This window comes from Oreochromis aureus, linkage group 3 (assembly GCF_013358895.1).
Source record: "Oreochromis aureus strain Israel breed Guangdong linkage group 3, ZZ_aureus, whole genome shotgun sequence".
NCBI lineage: Eukaryota > Metazoa > Chordata > Actinopteri > Cichliformes > Cichlidae > Oreochromis > Oreochromis aureus.
The window spans coordinates 63,829,591-63,855,876 of NC_052944.1; the positions used below are offsets into that span (position 1 = coordinate 63,829,591).

The 26,286-nt window shown below is 40.7% G+C and overlaps 2 protein-coding genes across 3 annotated transcripts; one reads left to right on the forward strand and one right to left on the reverse strand.

Moving 5' to 3' along the window:
* The first annotated feature begins 3,472 nt into the window (after window positions 1-3,472).
* LOC120436385 (zinc finger protein OZF-like) lies at window positions 3,473-11,229 on the forward strand. 2 transcript variants are annotated; one of them, XM_039607337.1, is made up of 4 exons: window positions 3,473-3,506; window positions 7,753-8,685; window positions 9,011-9,281; window positions 10,485-11,229. In XM_039607337.1, the coding sequence occupies exons 1-4, from the start codon at window positions 3,489-3,491 to the stop codon at window positions 10,502-10,504; spliced, it is 1,242 nt and encodes a 413-aa protein (XP_039463271.1). In that variant the 5' UTR covers window positions 3,473-3,488; the 3' UTR covers window positions 10,505-11,229. The 2 variants fall into 2 exon arrangements, with proteins under 2 accessions (XP_039463271.1, XP_039463277.1); XM_039607343.1 differs by having other exon boundaries at window positions 10,802-11,229.
* An 11,427-nt stretch (window positions 11,230-22,656) lies between these two features.
* Window positions 22,657-25,858, reverse strand: LOC120436448 (V-set domain containing T-cell activation inhibitor 1-like). The gene is made up of 3 exons (XM_039607464.1): window positions 25,799-25,858; window positions 24,552-24,899; window positions 22,657-23,202 (listed from the first exon to the last, which is right to left on the reverse strand). Exons 1-3 carry the CDS (start codon window positions 25,848-25,850, stop codon window positions 23,084-23,086), a joined length of 519 nt encoding a protein of 172 aa, XP_039463398.1. The 5' UTR covers window positions 25,851-25,858; the 3' UTR covers window positions 22,657-23,083.
* Between the last annotated feature and the right edge of the window lie 428 nt (window positions 25,859-26,286).

The window sequence follows — 26,286 nt, forward strand, 5'->3', positions numbered from 1 at the left end:
GCCATATGTTATATAAAAACACTGACAGTTCAATATCTACCTCAGTCACTCTCCCTGATCCAGCTGAGTCAGCAGTGAACCGACATGTTCCAGAAATCACCTGGAAGACAGTCTGTATGATCCCCCATAAATATCTAATTGTAAATAAGGTGAAGGAAGTCTCATATAAAATTCTTCATAAATGTTACCCAGCCAGTCACTATATGGTAAAATTTAAAAGAGACATAAATACTAAGTGCACTTTCTGTGGGGATCATCCAGAAACTGTGGCACATCTTTTTTGGTACTGTTCCTCTACACAGAGATTCTGGAAGGAATTTAGCAGTTTTGTTATTGTCCATATTTTAAGGGAGTTTTCTTTATGATGGGAAAATGTTTTATTCTGTTTCTTTAAGTTCCCCAGGAAGAATGATGTTTTTATAATACATTTCTTAATACTTTTAGCTAAATTTTCTATCCATAAATGTAGGTTTATTAATAAAACATAATATTTCTGCCTTTTTATAAGGATATGGAATTGTACATACAATCAATATCAGACTCAGCCAACAAAAAGCCTCTCAGAACAATATATATATGTTGATTTTTTCGCGTACTCATATAATTATTTTTTTCCCCTGATTTTGTATGTTCATGTTGTGTTCTTTTGTAAACTTCATCTGTTTGTATGTTGTATACTCATTGTGTGTTCAATAAAGTTCAATAAAAAAAGTACGTTCTAAATGAAGCTTCAGACGTCACTGATCATGTGACTCTGGCAAAACGAATCAAGCCTCGACGCAGTGCTTCTGAAGCAATGTGTTGATCTTTTTGACACACGCACCGGAGCAACCATCACTACCTCTCGCATCTAAAGGTAAGTGCCAAGGTAACTTTGAACTGAGTTCAGTCAGTCTTGAGTTTATCGAAGTTTTCTGAATGAAGTTTTCTGTTGCTTTCCGTGAGAAAAGACCGTTAAAAGCGAGCCTCTCCAGAGTGTAGCAAAACAGGAAACCACTGTGTGTACAGTAAGTGTGCAAACGAATAGATTAGAAGTGCAAGTGAGCCACGAGTATAGAAAGGTCAAGTTTCGTGAGTTGTTATTCTCAACACTGTTCACGCGCTCAATACTCTACACATACTTGCATCACACGCGCGCTCTCAAGCATCAGTATTTTACAATTCTGGGCTTCACGTGAGGTGCAGGTGTCACCATATAACGGAAATCTCCATGGTTCTGTAGGAGTGGTTCTCAAACCTTTCACAATGAGTTAGAGAGGAGAGGGCGGGGCGGCGGGGGATTCTCTGGCTGGCTGGAGCAGCATCTAATAACCAACTCGCAAAATAAAACAAAATAAAAACAAAACAACAAACACGAAACACCAGATATTATCATACAGACTTATAATTTGCACCGATGTTTTTTCGAAATTCTATATACACGAAAAGTGAGCGCGAGAGCCCTCGGTGCGCCTGCGCGCTGCTGAAGTCAAAGTAAACTTTATTGTCACCTCCGCTACATACAGTCCAGGATATAGAGAGACGAGACGACGAGGCTGCAGTTACTGCAGTGCAAGTAACCCGCTGAAAGGGGAGGGGGACATGCTGCTTCCAAATAGAGCACATTTCATTCATAATGTTGTAAATCCAAGCCCATTATGTATTCACAATCTGAATCCTGGGTTGTGTGAAATCCCAGAAATAAACCTTAGACAAAGCATATCTGTGAACTAAGGTGTAGGTCTATTAGGTTACGTTGTGGTGATCCTCAAGTTGGGGGATTTGTGTTCATACTGGAGTGCAAAATTAAAACCAATGTAAGATGGACAAGAAAACTTCAAAGCCATCAGGTGCTCAGATTAGAAAAAATAGAAAAGAAGAGGAGGAGAAACGAGCAAAAGATACAGGTAAGCAGATGTGTGATTGGATAATGGCAGGTCATCCTGAAACAATCCGACTAAACTCTAAACAATACATTATGTTACAGATTTTAATATTAATTAGTCATTGTTAATTGTTGATTTGTCCTGTTCTCATTGTATGACGAATTATGATGGCTGTTTGGTAGCTGTTTGCATATTCTCTCTCTCTCTCTCTCTCTCTCTCTCTCCATGTGTGTGTGTTTCTCTGATGAATTTCGACAACAGTTTTATGTTAATGTACAATCCTTAATATGTTTTATGTGTGTGTGTGTAAAGTTCCACAATACATGTGGAACTTTCTATTTTGTCTGATTTTGTGTCTTGCAAATAAACCTTTAAAATAAATTAAATTTTATTATGTATTTATTTTTGGCCTACATCAGTAAGAAATGCAAAATTATATACACAAAGTTATAGAAATCACCACTCCTGTTATTCATGATGATTTCAATAACATCACATAATAACATGTAACATCACATCCTGTAAGGATAGTCTGCCTGTGTCTTTTCTCTGGAAACGAACATTTTCAGCCAATATAGGTAATACATCAACATGGCTGCCATGGCTAAGTTAGGAATATTTATAATGTAATTTCCAAAACTTGCATATGATCTGCAATTTGTAGCAGATCTACTGACTGTCACAGAGCAGCTGGAGCAGTCTCAAATGGAGGTCAGTCCACTGCTGCCACCTGTGGCCAAGTGCCACAGCCTACTACTAGATTAACTCGTGACACATCTGCACCTGCTGCTATGACCACACTGAGTAGAGTCTGAGTGGCTGCACTTACACTGGTGCATTCAAATCTACCCACAAACATATTGAAAGATGCAATGGCAGCAATGTGGATTGTCAAGACTCAAACCAATCATTAAGCAAAGAGAGCAGGGATCACTTGTTTCTGTTTATTATACAGCCAAATTTACTTGTGACACACATGTGCAGCTGGCTTTATCACCTATTTTGAATTTGTTTCAAGCACAATACATTTGTAACTTTCAGTGTTTTCCGGTCTTCCAAAAGAAGGAAAAAACCTTCAACAACATGACATGCAATTGTGTATTTGTTTTCACCTTATCATACACTCGAAGTTTTACAAATCACCACTCCTTTTGTTAATATCATTTCAGTCTCAGACAATCTAGTTTTTCTTACAGAGATTGAATGCACCTTCTGCGGATGGCAGTACCACACAGTGTGCGTGGACTTCCCCTGTACAGAAGGCAACTACAAATGTTGTGAATGCTAAATAAACAGAAACAAATGATCCCTGTTGTCTTTGCTTAATGATTGGTTTAGTCTTGACAATCCACATTGCTGCCATTGCATCTTTCAATGCCAGCCATGCCAGGTATCAGTGCTCAAACCTTCTGTGTTTGTTTCCAATAAGTTGCCCACTTCGGGAAGCAAAAATGTGTTCTTTTACTTGTCAGATGAACATATGAGACACTTTGACTGCAGTGTGGAGCCTAACAAAGATCTGTTTTGTGTCCCAGCTGATCAGCAGGAGGAGAAGAGTCTGACGGAGCAGCAGAGGAACATTTTCAGCTACTTGGACTCAGCTCAGCTACTACAGAGAAAACAATGAGCTCAACACAGAAGGTGACAGACAGAGCAGGGCGATATGACCAAAAATATTTATCACGATATACGTTTGAAAATGTGCGATAACGATGTAGCTGATGATATAATTGACACTAGACAAAATACTTTACAACTCCACAACTTTATTAAAAAACCCATCAATGTATTTTCACTTAAACAAGCAGCTGTTTTTTATGTGCATTAAAGTTATATTAACATTTAACAGTGCAAATGCAAATTCCTTGCTGACAGTTTAACTAAAAGGCATTTCCAGTGGAAATTGGCCGACATATCCTGAGCATAACCTTGTATAATATCCACAAAACTTAAAAACAGGTTGTACAGTTGTGGCCAAAAGTTTTGAGAATTGCATAAATATTGGAAACTGGAAAAGTTTCTGCTTAAGTTTTTATAATAGCAATTTGCATACACTCCAGAATGTTATGAAGAGTGATCAGATGAATTGCATTGTCCTTCTTTGCCATGAAAATTAACTTAATCCCAAAAAAGCCTTTTCACTGCATTTCATTGCTGTCATCAAAGGACCTGCTGAGACCATTTCAGTAATGGTCTTCTTAACTCAGGTGAGAATGTTGACGAGCACAAAGCTGGAGATCATCATGGCTGTGTCCCAATTCAGGTTCTGCAGCTTTAAAGTACGCAGCCTCAACGGTGCTCAAGGGCCGCGTAATCAAATACCGCTAAGGCTGGAAGTGAGAGGCTTGTGAAATGAGACGGTCTAGCCTCCGTCGCGCTGCCCAGGTTGCCTAGCAACCATGGTACTAACAGCTGGAAACATTTCATACAGCTTTGTTTGACAGAAATGAAGGAGAACATATTTTCTTCATTTGTTTCTACATGAGCTTTGTGTGATTTAATAAGTATCTGAGGCTGAAACCACAGGACTGTAAAACATGATTGTTGGGCTTCATTTCTGTACTGAACAGTCATTTAAGATTAGCTAGTAAATAATAATTAGCTAATGTTGTTCATGAGACTAAAGTCATCTCACTTTGGTAATGTAAATATAATATGGCCAATATTATAGTTATTATATTTTATCACTTCACTCAAAGAAAAGTATCTCTGACAGTGCATATATAGATGTATTATATATAAGAGACAAATGTTGTTCTTTCAGTATGTTGGCATTACTAAATCTGGTTCAATGCTTATATATATGTATAAAAACAAAATGTATGAGCTGTGATAACTGTTTCTGATAGAATGAAGATCAGACTGATATATGAAATATTCCTTTATTGGGTGAGAAAATCAGACCATGTCATAACTGCTTTAAGTCATACAGAATAGATATCAGAGCCTTAAACAGGCTGACTTCTGCTAAATGGGTCAAACTGGGCAGAAAGTATACAAACACATAACATCCTTATAGAATATGATGTAACACTATAGATCAACTTACCTCAGAATATATAAAGCATATAAACAATTACAGCAATATGATGCAACAAACACAGCAGTGCTACTAATCCAAAATACTCAAAGCTTCATAGAACTGAAACACACATTTATTTTTAGCTCCATTCTGCTGCTGATACATACTTTAGGTTTCTGAATATTAAACTTGTTGCTGCCTTTCATAGTGTGTAACTTGAAGGCCCTGAGTACTTTCTCCCACACTGAAAACACTGGGATGATAACATTATTTGAACATTACCTAATAAGACTGATTCAGGACAGACAATTAGTTATGTTAAACTTTCCTAGCAGTCCTTCACAAACAGGGAACAGTCTGTCTATTCTCTCCATCTGTCAGCTGCTGCTGGCTCTTCCTCCTCCTCTTCCTCACACACTGCTGAGTTTGTCCTGGTGGATCATCAGGGGTGCAAAGCCTCACAGATGATGTGCAGCAGTGGGTCCCTCAGTCTGTCCCCACTCTGGACACTTGCAGTCGTCACACATGGAAATCAAATGTGTGATAAGCTGCAGGATTCAAACACAAGTGTAACTTATAAATACATGTTCATACTTTTATTCCACAATCAGAGAGAAAGAAACAGAGAGAGAGTGCAGGACAGACAGACAGGTGACAGTCTCAGGTGTACACACTGCTACAAAACAGCACAAGAGAAGGAGGATTTAGTGTTTGTGTTATTACGAGTGCTAAACAAGAAGAGTTCCCAGATGGTCCAGTGGACACATGTGTGACTCCTGTGATTAAAGCATCTTTCTTTCAGCTTAACGAGTGAACCGTCAGCTCGTTCAAACACACGTTAAAGTCCGTTTGGCTCGACACCACCGAACAGAGGCAGCAATATAACATAGCTAACATTAACAGTGCAGTGAATCCTGCTTGTGCCGTCATATTCAGGACTGCAAACCGAGCAGCATCACTGACTTTCAGCTTGTTGTGTTTGTGGATATGACTGACTTTAATTATCCATAAAATCATCACATTCTCTGTAAGATTAAGGTCAACTATATATATATTTAGAAGTAAAGGCTTTAAAACCAAGCTGACGCTGAAAGTACAAACATCACTAATGTCACATAACTCTGCCGACATGTGGCCAACAGTAATGTTTTAATGTTCTTTATTATTAAACATTTGCACATAAATAAGTTACATCATATTCAGTACTTACTTTTAAAAGTTTACTCTTCCGCCATTTTTTTTTTTGCCAAAATTATCCACACCCACCGCCGCACTATGAAGTCTGGGATACGTTGGGCCATGAAGGCTTCACAGGCCCATCCTTAAAATTCAGGGAAATGAAGGACGTATTTGAGGCTGCATTTCGAGCAGCCTTTGAATTGGGACAGCCTTCGTCGCGTCGCTGTGACGTAATCGGCCTTAAAATGCGGCCTTTCAGGCTGCAGACTGAATTGGGATACAGCCTATTTCAGGCTGATTGGGTTAGAATGGCAGACCTGACATGTTAAAAGGAGGGTGGTGCTTGAAATCATTGTTCTTCCATTGTTAACCATGGTGACCTGCAAAGAAACGCGTGCAGCCATCATTGTGTTGCATAAAATTGGCTTCACAGGCAAGAATATTGTGGCTACTACGATTGCATCTAAATCAACAATTTATAGGATCATCAAGAACTTCAAGGAAAGAAGCCCCTTCTCTCCCCCCCAAAAAAACATCAGGGGCAGATTGATCTTCTGCAGATCTTCCATGCTTTTTCCTCCATGTGCGTATGAAAACAAAGGCACTGCGTAAGCGTGTTTTATCCATATTCTATTGTGATATTTCACTTTCCTATTGTTGCCCAACATTATACCGGTATTACCGTGAATGGTATGATATAGCCCATCCCTACATGAAAGGCACCCTGATCGTGCACTAATCACACATTAAAATGCACAAAAGAGGCAAAACTGTGTGCCAGAGTCAGGGGTCAGCGTTTTGTTTTTATGTCACAGCACCAGAACGATTGCAGGTGCTCATAAGTAGTTACCATAAATCACAAACCTTTCTTGGTCTCAGCACATCGACTCTGTTATTAAGAAAATGGGACAAGGCATAGCTATGGCTATGAAATGCTCTTTCTCTATCACTTCTTCAATAATGAAAGATGTCATTAATGCACTAGTAATGTCTCATCTGGAGTATTGTTCAATCATTTGGTCAGCAGCTAAATGTTATAAATATTGTAAGAGATAATTTGTTTTTGAAATTTGTGTAATGTGCCTCAATGTTATTATTATTATTATTATTATTATTATTATTATTATTATTGTTATTATTATTGATTGCTTATATTTTAACAATTGTGAAATCTCACTGTGGATGTAAGAGCCAAATTATGTGGATATCTTGAATCCACTTTATTGTGTAATATTTTATGTGATTGTATTTGACGGAAGACGAGCAACCTCTGTTGTGGAAGCTAATGGAGTTCCTTTTGAATAAACAGATAAACAAACATAGGATTTATTATCACTGAATAATTATGTATAAATCTATAAAAATTATAGAAGTATGTAATAGGAAACAACAAAATAATATAAATTATAAAATAATATAAAAGTGTGTGTGTGTGTGTGTGTGTGTGTACAATCAGGAGGGATGGGCATGATTTCAGTGTTTAAACAGTCATGAATTATTTTTAACACCAGGTTGGATGTAATGTGTTAGAACTACCAGCAGGTGGGGATAAGAGATCTTTAAGGTGTTTGGTGCCACACTCCACCTTCAGGTTTAAAACTAGTGTTAATGGAGGGAGTTTGAAGGTTCAGGTGTTCCACGACTGCATTTCACTCGCTGCCTCTGTTTGTATGTCTGTCACTGCAGGACCAACATGGAGCGAGAAGTCAGCGCTCTCAGGAGGCCGACAAACCTCACAGAAGAAAGAGAGAGAAAACACACACCTGTGACGAGTGTGGAAAGGATTTTGCTGTGAAGGGTTTACTAACACAGCATCAGGTCATCCACACTGGAGAGAGGCCGTTCAGCTGTGACTTGTGTGGAAAGTCTTTTTCCAGGAAGGGTTCCCTAAAACAACACCAACTCGTCCACAGTGGAGTTAAAGCGTACAGCTGTGATCAGTGTGGGAAGGGTTTTACTGTGAAGGCTTCACTAAAACAGCATCAGGTCATCCACACTGGAGAGAGGCCGTTCAGATGTGACTTGTGTGGAAAGTCTTTTTCCTGGAAGCATTCCCTAAAAGAACACCAACTCATCCACAGTGGAGTTAAAGCGTACAGCTGTGATCAGTGTGGGAAGGGTTTTACTTTGAAGGCTAACCTAAAAAAGCATCAGGTTATCCACACTGGAGAGAGGCCGTTCAGCTGTGACTTGTGTGGAAAGTCTTTTTCCTGGTCGCGTTCCCTAAAAGAACACCAACTCATCCACAGTGGAGTTAAAGCGTACAGCTGTGATCAGTGTGGGAAGGGTTTTACTCAAAGTAGCAGCTTACAGAGTCATCTAGTTACCCACTCTGGAATTAAGGCATACAGCTGTGACATCTGTGGAAAAACTTTCAGCCAGAGAGGAAGCCGAAATATACACCTACGCATTCACACCAGACATGATGTGTACAGCTGTGAACAGTGTGGCAAATACTTTGCTAAAGACAAACATTTGCAACAACACATGTTTAGCCACACTGAGGGACAACCTTATAAATGTAACCTGTGTGAGAAGACTTTTAAATCTCCACATTACTTGAAACTACACCAACAGATCCACACCAGAAAGAGACTCTACAAGTGCAGTTACTGTGAGGTATGTATTTGTATTTTTATCTTGTCATTTTAGCCTGACTGTTTGAAACAACTCTGCTCATTAAACTGTGTTAGCATGTTAGCAATTCTACTGCATGGAAAAGCAGCTCTGAGTGATTATTCAGATTTTCATTTCAGTTATGATTTTAGTATTACTGTAGTGTTGTGGTGGTAGTATTGTAGTTATTGCAGCCCAGTAAACTGAGTGTGTTAACTGAAACAGTAAAATGTAATTGGACGTCTGCAGAGATGCTCTTTATTTCAGGCGACGTTCAGGATAAAAATGTTGAAGGACTGACTTACACTGTCTTTGTGTCTTTGTTTAGAAGCAGAGCGACACAGATGGATCCAGTTCTCAACCCTGTCATCACTGTGGTGGTGGGAAAGAGTTTCGTTGTGACCTCTGTGGAAAAACTCTCAGTTGCCAAGCCACCCTAAAAACACATCAACGTAGACACAGTGGAGACAAACTGAAATACTGCAAAGAATGTGGGAGAAGCTTCACCAGATCATATCACTTAAAGAAACATGAACTGATTCACAGTGGGGTTAAAAAGCACCTCTGTAATCAGTGTGGGTCATCCTTCACCACTGCAGGTGAGCTTAAAACACACAAACGAGTCCACACAGGAGAGAAACCATACAAGTGCAGACACTGTGACAAAAGCTTCTCACATTCAGCTAGTCGTAACAAGCATGAACGTACACACATGGAAGGAAACTACAGCTGTGACCAGTGTGACAAGAGCTTCAGGAATCTCAGTTCATACTCTGAACACAAACGATCCCACGTTACTAATAAACTGTTTCACTGTTACCAATGTGCCAAAACATTCACTTCATTGTCTGCTCTGTGCAAACATCAGCGTGATCACTCAGGGCTGAAATCACTCCCATCACTGGATCACAGTGAATCTGAAGAGACAGAAAGATCCTCTGGTTTCAGAGTCAGACTCAAAAAGCTTGAGATCAGGCTCCACAGAGTTCAGATAGAATCATTTAAACTTGTGTTGAACTGAACTGGTTGCTGGGCTGAACTTCTACATAATACAGATTTACATGGGATCTTATTTTCTGTTGCTTTACTGAGTCAGTTTTGTCCTTTTTTCTCTGTCCTGGTTTTGCTCGTCTGTAAAAAAGTGATCGGGATCTAATGTTAAATAATCATACAGCTCAGCTGTATGATGCAGCTGAAGACATTTTTATACAAACGGGCTTTTAATTAATTTTTACTTCTATGTCTGATCTTATTGTGAAGCACTTTGTGATTTCTATCTGTGAAATGTGCTATATAAATAAATTTTACTTACTTACTTACTTACTGTTCCACAGATGTCAGGTTTACACAGTGGGATGGTTTGTAATAACGCAGCTCTCCTGTGGATAAATCCTTACTCTTAGCCTCAGGACCTCACACAGTCCCACCAGGTTCGGTCAGAAGATTTATACCTTATACCAAAACGTCACTGAGTCTCCTTTGCTGTGCTGTTTTCACAAAGAAACGTAAACTGAAGACCTGAACTTACAATGTTTTAATTAGTTTAGCAGATTCAGTGTCTCCATGATTGAATCTGCTGTTTTTGTCCTGCTGTTGGTAGAAAGCCGGTTAATGCTGAAATGAACTGGCTGCATGCATCTCTGAATGTAAATTGGTGCACTATTAATAGATCACTCTGGAACGGTGTCATCACCCTAATTTGCCCACTTAGTAAATCTCACTCATGGCCAAGAAATTGAAATAAATCTTGTTTCCCTGCTGGATAGTGATCCACTCTAACTCTGCTCCTCCTTCCTGTTTAGGATTTCTGTGGCTGAAGTAAAATTCCCTCCATCCATCACTTATCCCAGCTAAGCCAAAGTAAAATAAAGTTTTGCTCATCTTAAAAAAGCATTACAATAATGGGCATTACCAATGCAAACTGAATAATACAGAAGATGAAAGAATAGACTTTGATCAGTTAATAAAGCTCATGATCTTGATTATTGTGGCTGCTACACAGATACTTCTGGGTCATTTCTCTCAGTTAGGAACCTTCCTCACCAAAACTGACTGTTGGACCACACCCCTGGTTTCATGAGAAATTGTTTCAGCCATGATTTCTCTTCCTGTATTTCAGAGTAAAGACTGTAAAGACTGACACACCTCGTTATTGGACTGATTTCTACTGCTGGACTACTCCTGGGGAGAGTAACAATACTCTTACTAATTAGCTCCCTTTCACACCTTTGGGGATATTTATTTTTGTGCTTGCAGCGCTGTGAGCCAGAACAGCGAGAGAAAAATCTGCAACAGCAACGAGCTGAATGCTTAAGTGAATCCCAGCAGCTGCACATGTGCTACGCTGATTTAGAGGATATCTTTGCTCTGGATTTATATTAATACTTTTTCATTTCTATAGGATTCTTCTTGCATCTAAACAAAGATGATTCAATTTGATAAATTTTGAAGCCTCTTCTTGCTTTCGGTGTAAATGAGATGTAATATTTGCTCTTGGTTTGGTTTTCCTGTACAGAACCTTGCAGTACAACAGAAACCTAAAAACATTATTTGTAGTTGTTATTCTTAGTTGTTCTGATGCCTTAATACCACAGGGTGTAATTATGAAGTTATTGAGCTGCACATACTTTACGACCTGCTTAAGTTCGAGGTCACAGCATCTGTAGAACAGCTGGAACATAATGAAGTCTACAAGGTTAAAGTTTTCTCTTCACTTGTTCTTTCTGCTGCTTGGTTTGATGGATCTGAAAGCTTTTGTTTTTATTACTGTTATTATAATTATCATTAATATTTTACTCTTTAGAAGCTTTGAAATAGTGTTTGTGTTTGAAAAAATTGATTTAAGAATAGGACAGAAACATCTGTCCTTCTGAAAATCGCCCAAAGGCACGGAGACAAAGTCAAAGGATGCAACCTGTAACTTTCTCTTCCTTCATGTCAGTAACATCATCGATTATTTATATAAAATGATTATAGCAACAGTAACACTTTAGTTTGGATTTCATGATTTCTGTAACTGGAAAATATTATTTTGTTTAAAGACAAAAGTGACCGCATAGTTGCAACATTAAAGTGAAATATTTAATAGTCTAATAACAGATTAAATGCTGTGTTGAGGCTGTCGTTTCAGGAGGAGAGAAGCTGCAGAGAGGCGTGTAAGACTGCAGCTCTGCTTCCTGGTCCCAACTCTGGATAGTCATATTTTAGGGGGTTTAATAAATTTGTCCATATTTCTAGAAATGAGAGCTGCTCCATCCAAAGTGGGATGGATGTCGTCTCTCCTAACAAGACCAGGTTTCCTCCAGAAGGTTTGCCAATTTTCTATGAAGCCCACATCGTTTCTGGGACACCACTCAGACAGCCAGTACCTTAAGGAGAACATGTGGCAAAACATGTCACTCCTGGTCTGTATCCCAATTCAGGGTCTGCATTTCCCTGAATTCTAAGGATGTGGCGGTGTAGACTTCGTGGCCCAATATATCCCAGATTGCATAGCGCGGCGGTGGGTGTGGATAATCTTGCCAAATAAAACGGTGGAAGCAGAGCGGCCAAAGAGTAAACGTTTAAAAGTAAGTACTGATATGATGTCTCAACAGGACCTGGAAAAACTATTCCATGCATTCATTTTTAGTAGGCTTGATTACTGTAACAGCATCTTTACAGGTCTACCTAAAAAAAAAAATCAGTCAGACAACTACAGCTCATTCAGAACTCTGCTGCTCAAGTCCTCACTCAGACCAAAAAAGACCAAAAAAGTGGACCACATCAGTCCAGCTCTGAGGTCTTTACATTGGCCGCCTGTCTGTTCAGTTCTGATGCTGGTCTATAAAGCTCTGAATGGTTTAGGACCAAAATACATCAGTGACCTCCTGACCCAGTATGAACCTTCCAGATCCCTCAGCTCATCTGGATCCTGTTTTTTATCAGTTCCCAGAGTCAGAACCAGACACGGAGAAGCTGCATTCAGCTTTTATGCTCCATATATTTGGAACAAACTCTAAGAAAGCCTCAGATCAGCTGAAACACTCAGTTTACTTAAATCCAGTTTGAAGACTAACCTGTCCTCAGCTGTTCAGCAAGTTATTTTGTTTTACATGTACAATGACAATAAATTCTGTTCAATTCTATCAAATGAGGCAGAAAGCTCTTAAAGCACAGATGTGGATCATTGTTTACACTGTAGTCTTTACCTCACAATATAAAGTGCTTTGAGGCCACTGCTGTTGTGGTTTTGTGATATATAAATAAAATGTAATTGACTTGTTTAGCTCTTGATGTTTTGTCCTCTCTCTGTCGGTACATTGCATGATTTTGCATCCTCCTCACCTTCTGTCTTCAGCTGTCAGAGTCACTCTGTCAGCTCATCTTGAAACATGATCAGGATGATCATGTTTCATAATCCCCCCTTCGGTTTCTTTACAAACGAGGAAAACAGTGCTGATGCTTTTGTAAGTTGTAGAGTTTTCTCTTTTTGGTCATCAGACTGGTGAGGGTGGTTTTTGGTGTTTCCACGCGTTATGACTCATTCAGAGTTCAGGGTCATGCCACGTGGTAATACAATGGCCTGTGGCTTTCATAGGAAAGGGGGAGGTGAAATGACAGTTTCCTTATTACAGAGCTACACTGGCCTGTTGTTAACAGTTTTTATGACATAAAAGTGGGTTAAAACTAGAATTTCAAACTCTATACCAATACTCAGAAAAATACTCAATAGATCCAACAAAGGTGTGTATGTGTGACCTTTTGACCTTTAGAATAGAATTCAGCTTTATTATCATTGCACATGTCACAAATACAAGGCAACTAAATGCAGTTATTACATTTTCACTATTATCTTTAAAACAGAAGCAGCACAAACACAAAATATTGCAGCACAATCGTTTGACAGCACTTTTATTTAATTGGAAGAAGGTGTTAGGGTCAACTTCACCATGAAGGTAAATCACTGACAGAATAAGAATTTTTCAAGTGGGAACCAACTTGTTCAACTTTATTCCAACTCAATTCAAAATCAGGGCCGATCTTTATCTCTGTCAGATCCACAGTCAAATCCATAGAAACTGAGTTGTTACATTTAAAGTCATGTTCAAATTTGAAGCATTTGGAATTAAAAGAAAACATGATTTACAGACATCACATGAACATTGTTTAATGGCTCAACCAGTACAGGTCACAGAAAGTCCCCATCATACTGTTAGAACTCTGTTACTCAGCAGCCTTCATTCAATCACTGCATCCTAGCTGACTGACAAGATTAATATCCTGGGCTGACTCAGAAGCAGAGCTGTTAAACTTGTATGTGTCACATGAGCGTAACTTTTAACTGTATTGTGTCCTCCTGTTCTTTGTTCAGAGTTTAGTTGTTTCTCCTGTGTTTAACACGGCTTTGCCCACTTTAGTGTGTGGTTGTGTGATGGAGTACACAGGTTAATTTGAAGGTCAGACCAACATCCTGAACAGCAGTGATCTAATTTGTCGTGTTTGAGCGCCATCTGGTGGTGAGTCTGGTAATTGTAAAACAATGATGTGACTTCTCATGAGCATTGTAGTGTGACTGATGGATGTTAAGCTGAACTTTTCTCCTCATCTGTCTTTAGACATTTTTTTTCCCCGATTGAGGAGCAGAGCAGAGCTGGAGGTGACCGGCCTGACATGTCCAAAGGTAAAAGGGATGAGAATATCTTGGAAAGGCCCTGATCTGGCAGATCTTCAGTTCTTATCTCCAACAAAACTTAAACAGCCTGTTGAGAGAGGCAGACCCAGATGGTGTAGACTGGAGGTGAAGGGCATCTTCAAACTGGAGTTTAGTAAAGTAGTGGAACAAGATTTTCAGTGTCTGTTGGTTTCTAGATTTTATGTATTCATTTTGCTCATAACCTAGTTTAAAAAATGTGTTTACTGACATGTTTCAGCCAAAGAAACATTTTTCTCTTAATGATGAGAGGTGGAAACTACAGAACTACCACCCTGTAAGAGAGGAAGGAGGAGGAGGGTCTCGCTTGATGCTAGTGTGGACCGATCAAAGTTCAGTAGCACCTGCAGATGGAGAAAGCTTCTTCACTATGGCTGCTCTGTAAGTATGCTGTGATGTGTTTTGGTTTCTGAAAAGGATTAAAAAGGATTCTCACTGTGTTGCTTCACAAACATCCAGTTTGTGAAGAAGATCAAAAGAGAGAAAACCACTTCCTGTTTTCTGCTTCTTCAGTCTGTAGATCAACCAGACTGATGGCGTTGCTGCTTTTTTCCTGAATGTGAAGCTTTAAACTAACCTGTTATTTCTCTTTAGTTTCAACCTCAGTGCTGAGCTGCACAACAAACCAAGGTCAGTAACCTTCTCCTGTCACAGTATAAACCTGATATCAGCTACACCGTAATAGAAGCTCTGAGCATTTTTTTATATTGTGGCATAATATCATAGTTATTATGCTAAGCTATCCAGGAGCCTGCTGAAAGTTTATCGATGCCACCAAAAGCATAAAGGAAGTATGTTCACCTGAAGAAAGTGCTATAACTTTCTTGGAGGTTAATGTTAAAAAAAAACTAATCAGCTTTGACTGAGCTCACAAAGTTCACCACAGCAGGTCTGCTTTGGACCTCAGTGCCGGCTTGTACTTAATATGTATCCTCCTCACAGCTCGTCTGACTGTGAGTCCCAGCAGCTCTCAGTTCTTTAAAGGAGAATTTGTGTCTCTGAGCTGTGAGGAGGACGACAGCTCTGCTGGATGGACTCTGAGGAGAAACACAAGCAAACAACAGAGGACTCAGTGTGGAGATGGGTTTGGAAAACCAGTTGGTTCTTCCTGTAACATCACTGTTTTCCCGTTGGACAGTGGAGTTTACTGGTGTGAGTCCAGAGAGGGTCCCATCAGTAACATGGTTAACCTGACAGTCACTGGTAAGCTGAGTGTGTGGAGTTAGTGTTGATGAAGCTGTGTGTAAATGGATGAAATGCTGTAGTTTGTCTCTGTGTTGAGGTGGATCAGTGATCCTGCAGAGTCCTGTCCTCCCTGTGATGGAGGGAGATGACGTCACTCTGCTCTGTAAAACAGAGACCACTCCTCAACCTCCCAGCTGCTTTCTATAAAGATGGCTCCCTCATCAGGAAGCAGCCTACAGGTCACATGACCATCCAGCATGTTTCCAGGTCTGATGAAGGCCTCTACAAGTGTGACATCAGCGGTCATGGAGAGTCTCCATCCAGCTGGATCACTGTCACAGGTGAGGAGCTTCACTCTGATTTCACCTTTTATTTTTTTTTATTTTTTATTTTTGCCTGTCCCGTTTGGTTCTTTTGCCATCAGAATTATTGTCTAAAGGCAAAGAAAGATGCCCAACGGATTTACTTTACCAAATGGACCATCCCAGCCAGGACATGAAGCAGGTATGGAGGAGATCAAGGCTCCAGACATCCAGAGACCCCCAGAGCACAAGGGAAGACCAACAGAGGGGCAGCTGCGCCACTATCCCGGAAAGAGCTGAGGAGAGCCCCAGATGAGGGGTCACTCAGCAGCCGCGGAGCAGAAGCCAGGTGGGCGTTGCAGTGATGTGCCCGTGAGCTCCGCCGGCAGCCAGCTGTGCCAGAGTGACCGAGCCCCAGGCAGGGGGCACCCCACCCCCGAAGTGGCCCGAGCGAGCCCCAGGCTCCAGGCCCCAACAAGCAGCCACCAGGAGTGAGCCGGTGTGTACCTGGACGCCCATCCCCGGACACAAAGAACCACCAACGCACCGATGTCTGAGGGCTTCTGCCACTGGCAGGGGGAGTGGTGGGGGGAGATAGGCCTCCAAACCTTGGACGACCTGAGATGTCCCTACAGAGGTGACGTCTGATACCCAACCTGACATATGGACACAGACATACAGGCACACACAGATACAAACATCCATTCCTACCCTCATGCTCTCATAAGCAATTGGTCAACACTCACCCAACATGGAGACAGACATAAATAGACACTGTACACACAATCACACTCCCCAAGCGTACTCTAAGAACCGGGTCTAGGTACCCTTGCCCCTGGAGGGGGAAACTGCACCCAGACCCAGGTGGTGTTACCCTTTTCCCTGGGGTGGAGAGAAGCAGACCGCCCCGACTCCACAGCAGCAGGGAGGCCCCACATTCCAGACCCCAATCGGGCGGCCCACTCCTCCTCCTAGCCCCCCCGCTCCAGCAGGCCGCAGAGAACGGGGTCGTGTGAAGACTCCAAACCTCCCTCCGCCCGCTCATATGTAGTGTTGATGCATGTGTGTTCTAAGGTGCATTTAAAACCCAGGAGGGCATGGAACTACCTGCCAGAGAGCAGCAGGTAAGCGCATAGCCCCTCCTGCTAGCCCTCAATGTCTACGTGTATTTAAAATTGAGAGGTGGGCAACGACGCCAGGGGTGAGGTTGTACACCCTGATGGTCTTTTGGATTCCGTGTAGCGTGCCCACCCCCAAGATCCTATATGTATGTGTTATGAGAGTGTGAGTAATGTGAATGTCTAAGTTGTGGGATAAAATTGAGGCACAGGCAGCCAGAAGGGGACAGAGGAGGGTGCCTCCCCTACATCCTGGTGACACACCTTTACCCCAAGGCCCTGCATGTGTGGGAGATTGTGGTGGAGCGGGAAGAGGGAGGCAGCTGGAGATGGGGAGGGAAGGAAGGGAGGGGCAAGTGACCCCTCCCTGGGGCCAGCTCCCCCGCTGACCCCAGTAGGCACCCCCATACTCTGCAACCTGCCAGGGAAAGGGGGGCCCAGGCCCATCCGGACCCCACCACAGAGAAAACTGCACCCACCCCATCATCCACTCATCTTCCAGACTACACAAGACAAGCTCTACACAAGGCTGAGTTCTTCCTCCACCTCTCCTGTATCTCCCCAGCCTGCAGAGTGAGCTCACCTCTTATTTCATCCACATATTCACCTGAACTGACTCTCCACCTCTACAGCCCCACCCCAGCTTCAGCCCATCCAGCCGACTTTCAGAGTTTTCTTCTACCAAGTCATTTTCACTCCATACTTCATGTCCACTCTCCTCGTGGTGTCTTTGTATCGACGCAGAGCCAAAGGTAACTGTCTAAATCACCTCGATTATTTATTGAATTCAATTCAATGTAAAAATTTCTGATCACCTGGTCATTTCTGAAGTGACCAGCTCATCTCTAAGGTAACAGCCCTGCCCACTCATGCTGGGCAGAGATCAACTAAGGACTTCAATGACGTTGTGGTGGTGACCACTGGGCATCACTTTTCAGCTTCAGAGACTCGGCTCATGATATCAGATCACTGTGATTCAACTATGTGTGAAGTCACTTCTTTAAGACAGAACTAAAATTTAAGATGTGCACACTCTTCATTTTAGGGCAGTTTGAGAGTTGCTGTGCATTGCAGAAGTCGACGAACTTCTTCATGCAAAATATTCATTTCATTCAGGTTATTATAACAAAATGTTCCAGTGCAATGTTTTCATTTTTTCCTTTCTCATAAGAATTCATGACAAGAACTACAATTAACGCAGTTTTAAAATAACACCCAGGTGCTATATCAGATAAATCATCTAAACAAAATTCTAATAAACAAAGGACATAAATATCATATCTGTAAGTGTGTGGAGACATTTATTTATGAGACATGAGCAAGTCCTTCACTTTTACCTGTTCAGGTTTGTTGGTGTGAGGATGAATTAGAATTAAAAATATCTTTGTGAACTGTGGGGTCATGTTTATTGTAGTTTCTGGTATCTTCTTTAAACCCAGTATTATGGCAAAATGTGTAAAGTTTAACCAGATCTCCTGAAAAAGACATGCTTTAAAACCTGAATCTGCTCACCCCTCAGAAAACTGATGAATGGAAAAAATATAGCAAGATAAATCTAAATCTGATGATTTGCACCTGATGAATCATTATTTGGCTAAGTTAACATATAAACAAGTGTGACAAGAAAAGAAAGACTTAAACTCATGCACTCCCACATCCAGGCCGACTTATTAGACTTCACAGAAGAAGAATCAAAGAGGTTTATTGAAAAAGTAAAAATATGATTTATTGTTATAAATGTTTATTATATTATTACTATATTATAATGTTATTATAATTTCTATATATTGAAAAATAGTTGCCCAGAGACTTGACTGACAGTGTCTAAACTCAGAAAAAGGTAAACAGGCACCACTTTGGACACATAAACTCAGACATTAAACATATCTGTCCAGCTTCAAACTCTCTTAAATGTAAAAATCACATGTTTAAATAATAACATTATAGCTGATTAGCTTTACTTTCATCATGTTCACCTGTTTATACTTAAATCTCTTCCCTTCTGATTCTCTACAAACCAGTGCGACCATCACTTTGGCCTGTTTGTCACTAAGAGCTAAAATTAGGAGTAAACATGCTTTATTGTGTAAAAATGCTATTTTACTGCCTATGTTCTACAGATGGATGTGACCCTGTCAGAGCTGTCTCTGCAGGACTGTTTAAAGCAAACTCTCAGTTGCTGTAATTTCTCTTAAATTCGACTGAAATTAATTTAGGCCTGAACATTTATGTCCTTCACATCCTTTTGAATATCATATGATGAAATATGTGAATATGATTTTGCAAATTTGTGTAGTTGTTGGCAATACCCACTGTGTCTGATACTGAAAACAAAAATGTGCCAAGAAACAAAAATAAACAAATTTAGTCAGTAACGCTCACACTTTAAAAACAAAACAAAAAACATTTTATTTGTTTACAGCAAAACGGATCCAAAACAGTATTAACTGGACAGAATTTTGAGTCCAGAGTGGTAGGCCTGGCTTTAGATTATTAATGACTAACCTCATGGATCATCTCAGGTGTTCTTCCTGCCACATGATGCATTTGTCTCTGCCCATCAGGGACACTTGTTAGCACTCATCCTCCATTGTGCCGTGGCTCAGGGGGTTGGGAAGTGCATCTGTGACCGGAAGGTCGCCAGTTCGATCCCTGGGCTCTCTGTCCTGGTCGTTGTGTCCTTGGGCAAGACACTTCACCTACTGGTGTTGGCCAGAGGGGCCGATGACTAAATTGTAAGGCGCTTTGGCTTCCTTGAAAAGCGCTATATAAATGCAATCCAATGTTGTTATTATTAGTTGTGTACTTATTACTTTAGTATTGTAACACTTTGAAACAAGCCTGCAGCTCATTCAGAGGCTTTAGGGGCACATAAGAAAAAAAACCCATTCAACCAAGGAGAATTTGTTTTGTATTCCTTGATTTCCTTTTTTGTCTCATCGAACTGAACCGAATCTGCCACAGCTCGGCAGGAAGTGAGCTTGGAAGCACAAAAATCATTTTCAGTCTTTTTATCTTGTTTTCATTGTTGTTGGAGGCCAAAGTTACAGGTGAAAGTACACGTATATGAGAACAACACCACAGTTTGAATGGTTTAAAAGGTGGAGCAGTGATCACAGAGAATAACACCAGCACATCACATAAGAAAGAAAGGACGGGAGAGGAAGTTGGGATCATCTGATGATGGCCTGCTCGTTTATGACCTAATAACCTTTTGTGTTATTTAAGGTTATGTAGGACAGCAGGTGCAGGTGTTACTGGGTAATTTGAAGCACTGTGGTACAATTGGGCTGAGTGGCTGTTTGATAAATTCCACCTCTATCTTAACTTTACACTATTTAAAGAACTGAGAGCAGACTCACCTGAAGCTGTGATGTTGAGCTTGAATAAGCACTTAAGCTCATCAGTGCTTTTGGTGAATAAAATCCGACACTGGTCTGTTCCTGCGTCACCGATGCTGAGGTTCTTTAGAGTTACAGAAACGTCTCCATCCTTCATGGACGGCTCTTTCAGCTCCACTCGGCCTTTAAAGGACTCGTGCTGGTAGTTTTCATACGCGCGCCCATTTCGGAAGAAGAACACGTACTCGTTGGACTCAAACTCAGGTCGGCGCCACTCCAACACGGCAATCTCTGAAACTGCTGGATGATGACACTGAAGAACGGCATCTTTTCCAGGCTCCACGTTAACCTCTGTAGGATCTGAAGAAACACTGACTGTTTAGTGTGAACGCCAGGAGTAACTAAGGGAAACAGACAAGATGCATACAAGGCAAAAATCCAGAGTTTCTGCCAGTTTTGAGGCACTTTGTCTCTGCATACTTTGAAAAGTATTTTAAAGAATTTTAAAATGAATTTTTTCAACTTTCAAAATGTACAAAGCAACACTACCTTTATTTCTTATTGAACACCGCTGACACATTTACCTGGCTCGTAGTAGGCTTGGCCAAAGTTTCGGCTTATGAGCAATCACAGTCAGTAACCCCGAACAGGTGAAAGTGTTTTTAATGAGTTTTATTTAGAAGGCTTAAAAAATAAACTAATACACAACATTTTTTAAGTTATTAAAAGATAAGAAATTGCTAAGAAGTGAGTCTCATATAATTACAGGATGTGTTTTTGCTTTCACACTTTCATTCTAGCAGTTTCTGGTTTCATCTGCTTCAGACTCTCGAGGTCACATGACTGTATTTTCCACTCAAAATGAGCCCTGCTGCCTGCACCAATCAGAGACGTTATTGGATGATGATGATGATAAACTTGTGATTAAAAAAACAACACAAAAAAGCAAAAATGTGAGAATAAAATGCAAATCCGCTGCAAAGTTTAAGGTGGACACTAAAGTGTGGTAATCATCACCTCTGCCTACAGCCCACCTGACTGAAACACTGACAAAGTCAAGACTTTCAAACTCTTGATTTTGTTGTACGTGTTTACAGTGACAGTAAAGGTGAATCAGTTAAAGAGCACAGTCACAGGGACACAAGGCCGCTGCTTTAATAGCAGAGTAAAATCTCACCTGTACCCGCAAACAGCAGAATCCAGAAGAGCATCGCAGATGTTCCTGAACACATCTCTCATCGCTCTACAGATCCCAGATCAGGTTGTTAACAGAGAAGCTGAACAAGCTATGCGCCTGTAACACCCACAACCCCCACTTCAAGTGGGTGTTTCCTTCAAGGAGATTTATGAGTGATGGACAGTCACATGACTTACAAGGATTTTTTTTTTAAATAAGATTTTCAAGCTCACATCAAGCCCTCGTGCCAAAACTAAGTTTGAACGTTTTTGCCAATTAAAGTCTTTTGTTGAAAGGATTCCTGAACTGACCGTTCATCGCTGTTCATCCTTCATCACAGAAACATTAAAAAAGAAGAAATCTGTAAAACTGAAACCGCTGAAGGAGAGCATGAAACCATGACTGTATCATGTGACCTGGTCTCATTCACCACAGAGTGAAGCAAATATAGATATAGAAATGATCAAAGTACTTTAGGTACTTCGAATATTGCTATATCATTACTATTTAAATATTTAGCAACTTTAAATATTTAAATAGTGTAGATGTAGAAATATTTTAATGAATGAGCACATTGTAGTTATTATACTTTTGAGGATTTTTATAGTGCTATTTTTAGTGCTTTTCCCCCACATGTAATTGTCAACAACAGCTCTGAGGTCATCCAGTTTCCTGTTTCTGACGAAAGTTTCCCTGCAGGGTTAATAAGACAAGTAAGGAAAGAAATAAGTTTTACATAAGTGTCGGTACGACAGTAAATATATTTTTTATTGTTCTGTTCACCTGTGTAATCTATTTGTAGTTTGATTAGGTTAATAATTTAGTAGTTTTGTAGCTGTAAACATACTAGTCCCTAAGGACCCCAAATCGCTTTACACATTCACACACTGGTGATGGCAAGCTACATTGTAGCCACAGCCACCCTGGGGCGCACTGACAGAGGCGAGGCTGCCAAGGGCCCTCTGACCACCACCACTAGGCAACGGGTGAAGTGTCTTGCCCAAGGACACAACGACCAAGACTGTCCAAACCAGGGCTCAAACCAGCAACCTTCTGATTACAAGGCAAACTCCCAACTCTTGAACCACAATTGCTCCAGGTCATGTACCTGGAGCTCAATATAAGCTTATTTGATTTTCTTCCAAGAGCCGGGTCATCCCCTCTGTGAATGTTTCCACCTGCTGCCGGCTGATTGAAATGTTTGTCATGAATATCGCGCCACCACGTGTGATACTGCCAAGCTTCTTGTCGATGTCTCACATGAATACAGCAGCATTTTTTCACCCTTTAGAAGTGCAAAATATTCCAGTTGCCTTCAGGGACATGGATCATATTACAAGACTATTTTATGAAGTGGTAATATATTCATGTGCAAGAGTTTTTGTCTTGTTAGTCTGATCCTCAAAAACACCAAATACTATCACCATTATCATTTAGTCAGTGGGTTTTCTTTTTTTCCCTGTCCCAGTGCAAAGGCTTTCAGGGAAAGTTCTGGACATGTTTCACACTCATTGAATTTCTGTCCATCAGTTCATCTGTCGTTCAGCCTGATCACAGCCCAAGTTCCGACTCTTTTGCTGTTTTCTTTACACCAAATATCCAACAGCAGCAACAATGAGAAGCAGGCTGGAAACTGATAGACCGGATATAAGTCCAACAGATCTGTCCTTCTTTGCTCCTTCCTTCCTGGCTCCTTGTCTTTGAACTGCAGGAGAGAAACAGGTTTCAGGTGTGTTAGGTAGGTGATGAGTGAAGAACAGAACAGGAACCAGCTTCACTGTGAATCATGACCTGTTTCCTGATTCTCACTGAAAACCTTTTCAACCCTCAGCTAAATCTATCTACTGTTGCCTGAACTGGTTTAATGTTGCCACACGGATTGTCAGAGTGACCACAAAGTGACTGAAAAGCTCTGACGATGCTGACTCTGTCAGCTTCTCTCTTTCACTCTCGCTGTCATTACTTTCAGTGTAACACTTGTTTTAAAGCACTCAGGGTAACACTGTGGTGGCCAGCCGGCTGGGGCCGTAGGTTCTTGACAGCTTCCTCCCACAGTTGAAAAACATCCACACGTTAGGTTTACTGGTGAGTCTAAACTGGTGTTGATGGTTTTTTGCCTGACTGGCAACCTGTCCAACCTGTCCAGGGTGTACCTGTCTGTAGCCTTCTGGCACCTGGGATAAACTCAACCCCAACCTTAACCTTGAATTTGATGAGTGGAAGTGGGCTGGGTTAAATCTCACCAGCAGGTGGCGCTATTGCTTTGTCTGTTCATAGGTTGCATTGCGATATCTAGTAGCGCGCAGGCAGAGTCAGAAGCAGGAAATATTTCTCACATGTGCGCTTGTGATGGTTTAAGAGCCATTAACGAACCCAGCTCCATGCTTATTTATGACTTTGTGGAAAACGCTGCCTGTGAGTATTTTGAGCTTTTGACATGTTTATTATTTTTTTGGTACTTTAGATACAATTGTTGTTTTTATGGAAGTTAATTTTAAGCAACAGGCTACTATGTAACTTCAGGTCTCATTGCACCTTGTTTAATTTTTACACTTCAGCTGTAAAATGTTCAGGGGGGATTGTTGAGGACTCACACATTTGTGAATTGGATAACTTGAGAAGGAAGATGAATTAAAAATCAATACCATAGGTGCAGATACTAAAAATCTCAGACACGTATAACTCTCAGGGATATTAACCTCAAGGTCAGAGGTCAAATGAGAAAAAAAAATCCTGTCAGGTGACGTAGGATATTGAAATTGATACCATAAGTGCGTCGAGTCTGAGGCTGAGGTATATGTTTCCTGATGTCTGTTAGTTTTACTCAGTTTGCATTTTGAAGGGCCGTCTTAATAAAGTAGACAACACACCTGTCACTGGTCAAAGAGCTGTCTGTCTGCTTAGCTGTGATTCATACTGTAGTAGCAGAACAGGAGGAAAGTGGATAGATGCACATATCTTGGCATTGTTGGAAATTGATATTTTACTAATAAACTAGTCTTGCTCATCGAGGGACAAACTGATAAAGAGGACACACTCGAGGCTTCAACTCACCTGCAGGTGTAACTTTCAGCTTGGTTTCCTGCTTCATCTCAGATCTCTGGCTGTGGTCTGTTTCATATGAGATGTGGCACTCATATGTTCCAGTGTCATTAACGGTGGTGTTCTGCAGAATGATGGACATTTTTCCACTTTTCATGTTTGGGTCTTCCAGCTCCACTCGACCTTTGAATAATTCATGTTGGTATGTTTTGTAAAGACGATCTTCCCGAAAGAAAAAGACGTAATTGTCTGCTTTCAGGTCACTCTTGGTCCATGCTAGCCGTAAGATGTTCCCTTCATGGGGACCCTGACAATCGAGAGTTGCATCCTCTCCAACCTCCACTTCTTTCTCGTCTTGCACTAAAAGAAAAGAAAAGAATCCAGAAATACTGCACACCCCAAATTAAAGTTGGATTAGTGTTGTTGGTTAGTGCATTACAATCATTCTGGACAGGCTTATATTCACTACCTACAACCAGCACACTGGCACAGTTCAGTTTTTCAACTGAAAGCTGAAAGCTGAAAACACACGCGCACACACACACACACACACACACACACACACACAGCTGCTGTGTGCCTTTGCTTAGAAATCTCAAAAATCTACCCGCAAATGCAAATATGTGAGCGCAATCCAAATCAGATAACATTAGCTGTGACCACAGAGTGAATCTATATTAACAGTAGGCCGACTAGAAAGGAAAGAAACCCCCCACAGCTGTTATTTTTCGGGGAAGTTGGCAAAGCACTGACGAGAAAAATACTTTAAATAGTTTGAGGTCACGCGGCTCACTGTAGCAGAGGAAATCACTTTAATGAATCCATTTTTACTATGCTGTAAAACATTCCAAACAAAAGCCTTTTTGTAATAATATTAACTTGATCAAACTGTTGTTTTAAGTACACAATAAAAATTAACCTTCAAATAAAAATGTAGATCACAGTTTATTGTAACAACATTTTCTAGTGAAGGAAAGTTAAAGTAGAAATAAATAAATAAATAAAAACCTTGGCAACATCAAAGAGTCAGTGTGCCTAAAATTAAAATTCCCACATTCCTCTGATCACCTGTGAGTCACTGTCTCATATTATCATGTTAACAGCACATACTGCACGATTTCTCTGCAGCACAGAAACATGTGGATTCAATGGTAACCAACTGAAATGTACAAATGTAACATTACCATTTCAAAAACATGAACCCTTTTCCACAGAAATACCATTAAATAATAACAATGTAAACATGCTCTTTCACTCACCTGCAGATCCAAGAATTAGAGCCAAAAACAGGAGGACTTGGAGAGTGTTCATCTGTGACAGGTGGCAGACAGTGGAGTGATTATAGGCAGCATTAAGCTTTCACATGAATCAAAGGGGGGGGGGACAAAGTGTGGGAGGTTCAAAGGAAAGTAATGTTTAAGAGAACGTGAGATCACACTTTTTTAATGCTCATGATATGAACATGATATGATATAAAAACTGTAAAACATTAAGAATATGACATACAGTTTAGATGATGTCACTCATCTCAGGCTTTTTACAGGAATTTGAGCTGCTTTTGAGCAAAGGCAGCAGGGTCACGTTGGCTTCTATAGATCTGGTGCTCAGGGCCTCTGTGCTGTGCTTTAAGATGGACATTTTCTAGACACTAGTAAGATTTCTTCATGTTTTGTCCTCTGCCTGTGTGTCAGTGGTAGACTGCATGATTTTGGATGTTCCTGTTTGGTCTCATGTTCAGAGTCAATCT

Bases quoted from the DNA above. Each gene is read 5' to 3' on its own strand.
- LOC120436385 (XM_039607337.1), top strand. The intron at 8,686-9,010 runs GTATGTATTTGT...GTCTTTGTTTAG, and splicing joins ACAAGTGCAGTTACTGTGAG to AAGCAGAGCGACACAGATGG. The intron at 9,282-10,484 runs GTGAGCTTAAAA...CTTCCTGTTTAG, and splicing joins GTCATCCTTCACCACTGCAG to GATTTCTGTGGCTGAAGTAA.
- LOC120436448 (XM_039607464.1), bottom strand. From the start codon at position 25,850: ATGAACACTCTCCAAGTCCTCCTGTTTTTGGCTCTAATTCTTGGATCT. The intron at 24,900-25,798 runs GTGAGTGAAAGA...CTTTTCTTTTAG, and splicing joins TCTAATTCTTGGATCTGCAG to TGCAAGACGAGAAAGAAGTG. The intron at 23,203-24,551 runs GTGAGTTGAAGC...TCTCTCCTGCAG, and splicing joins GCTGAAAGTTACACCTGCAG to TTCAAAGACAAGGAGCCAGG.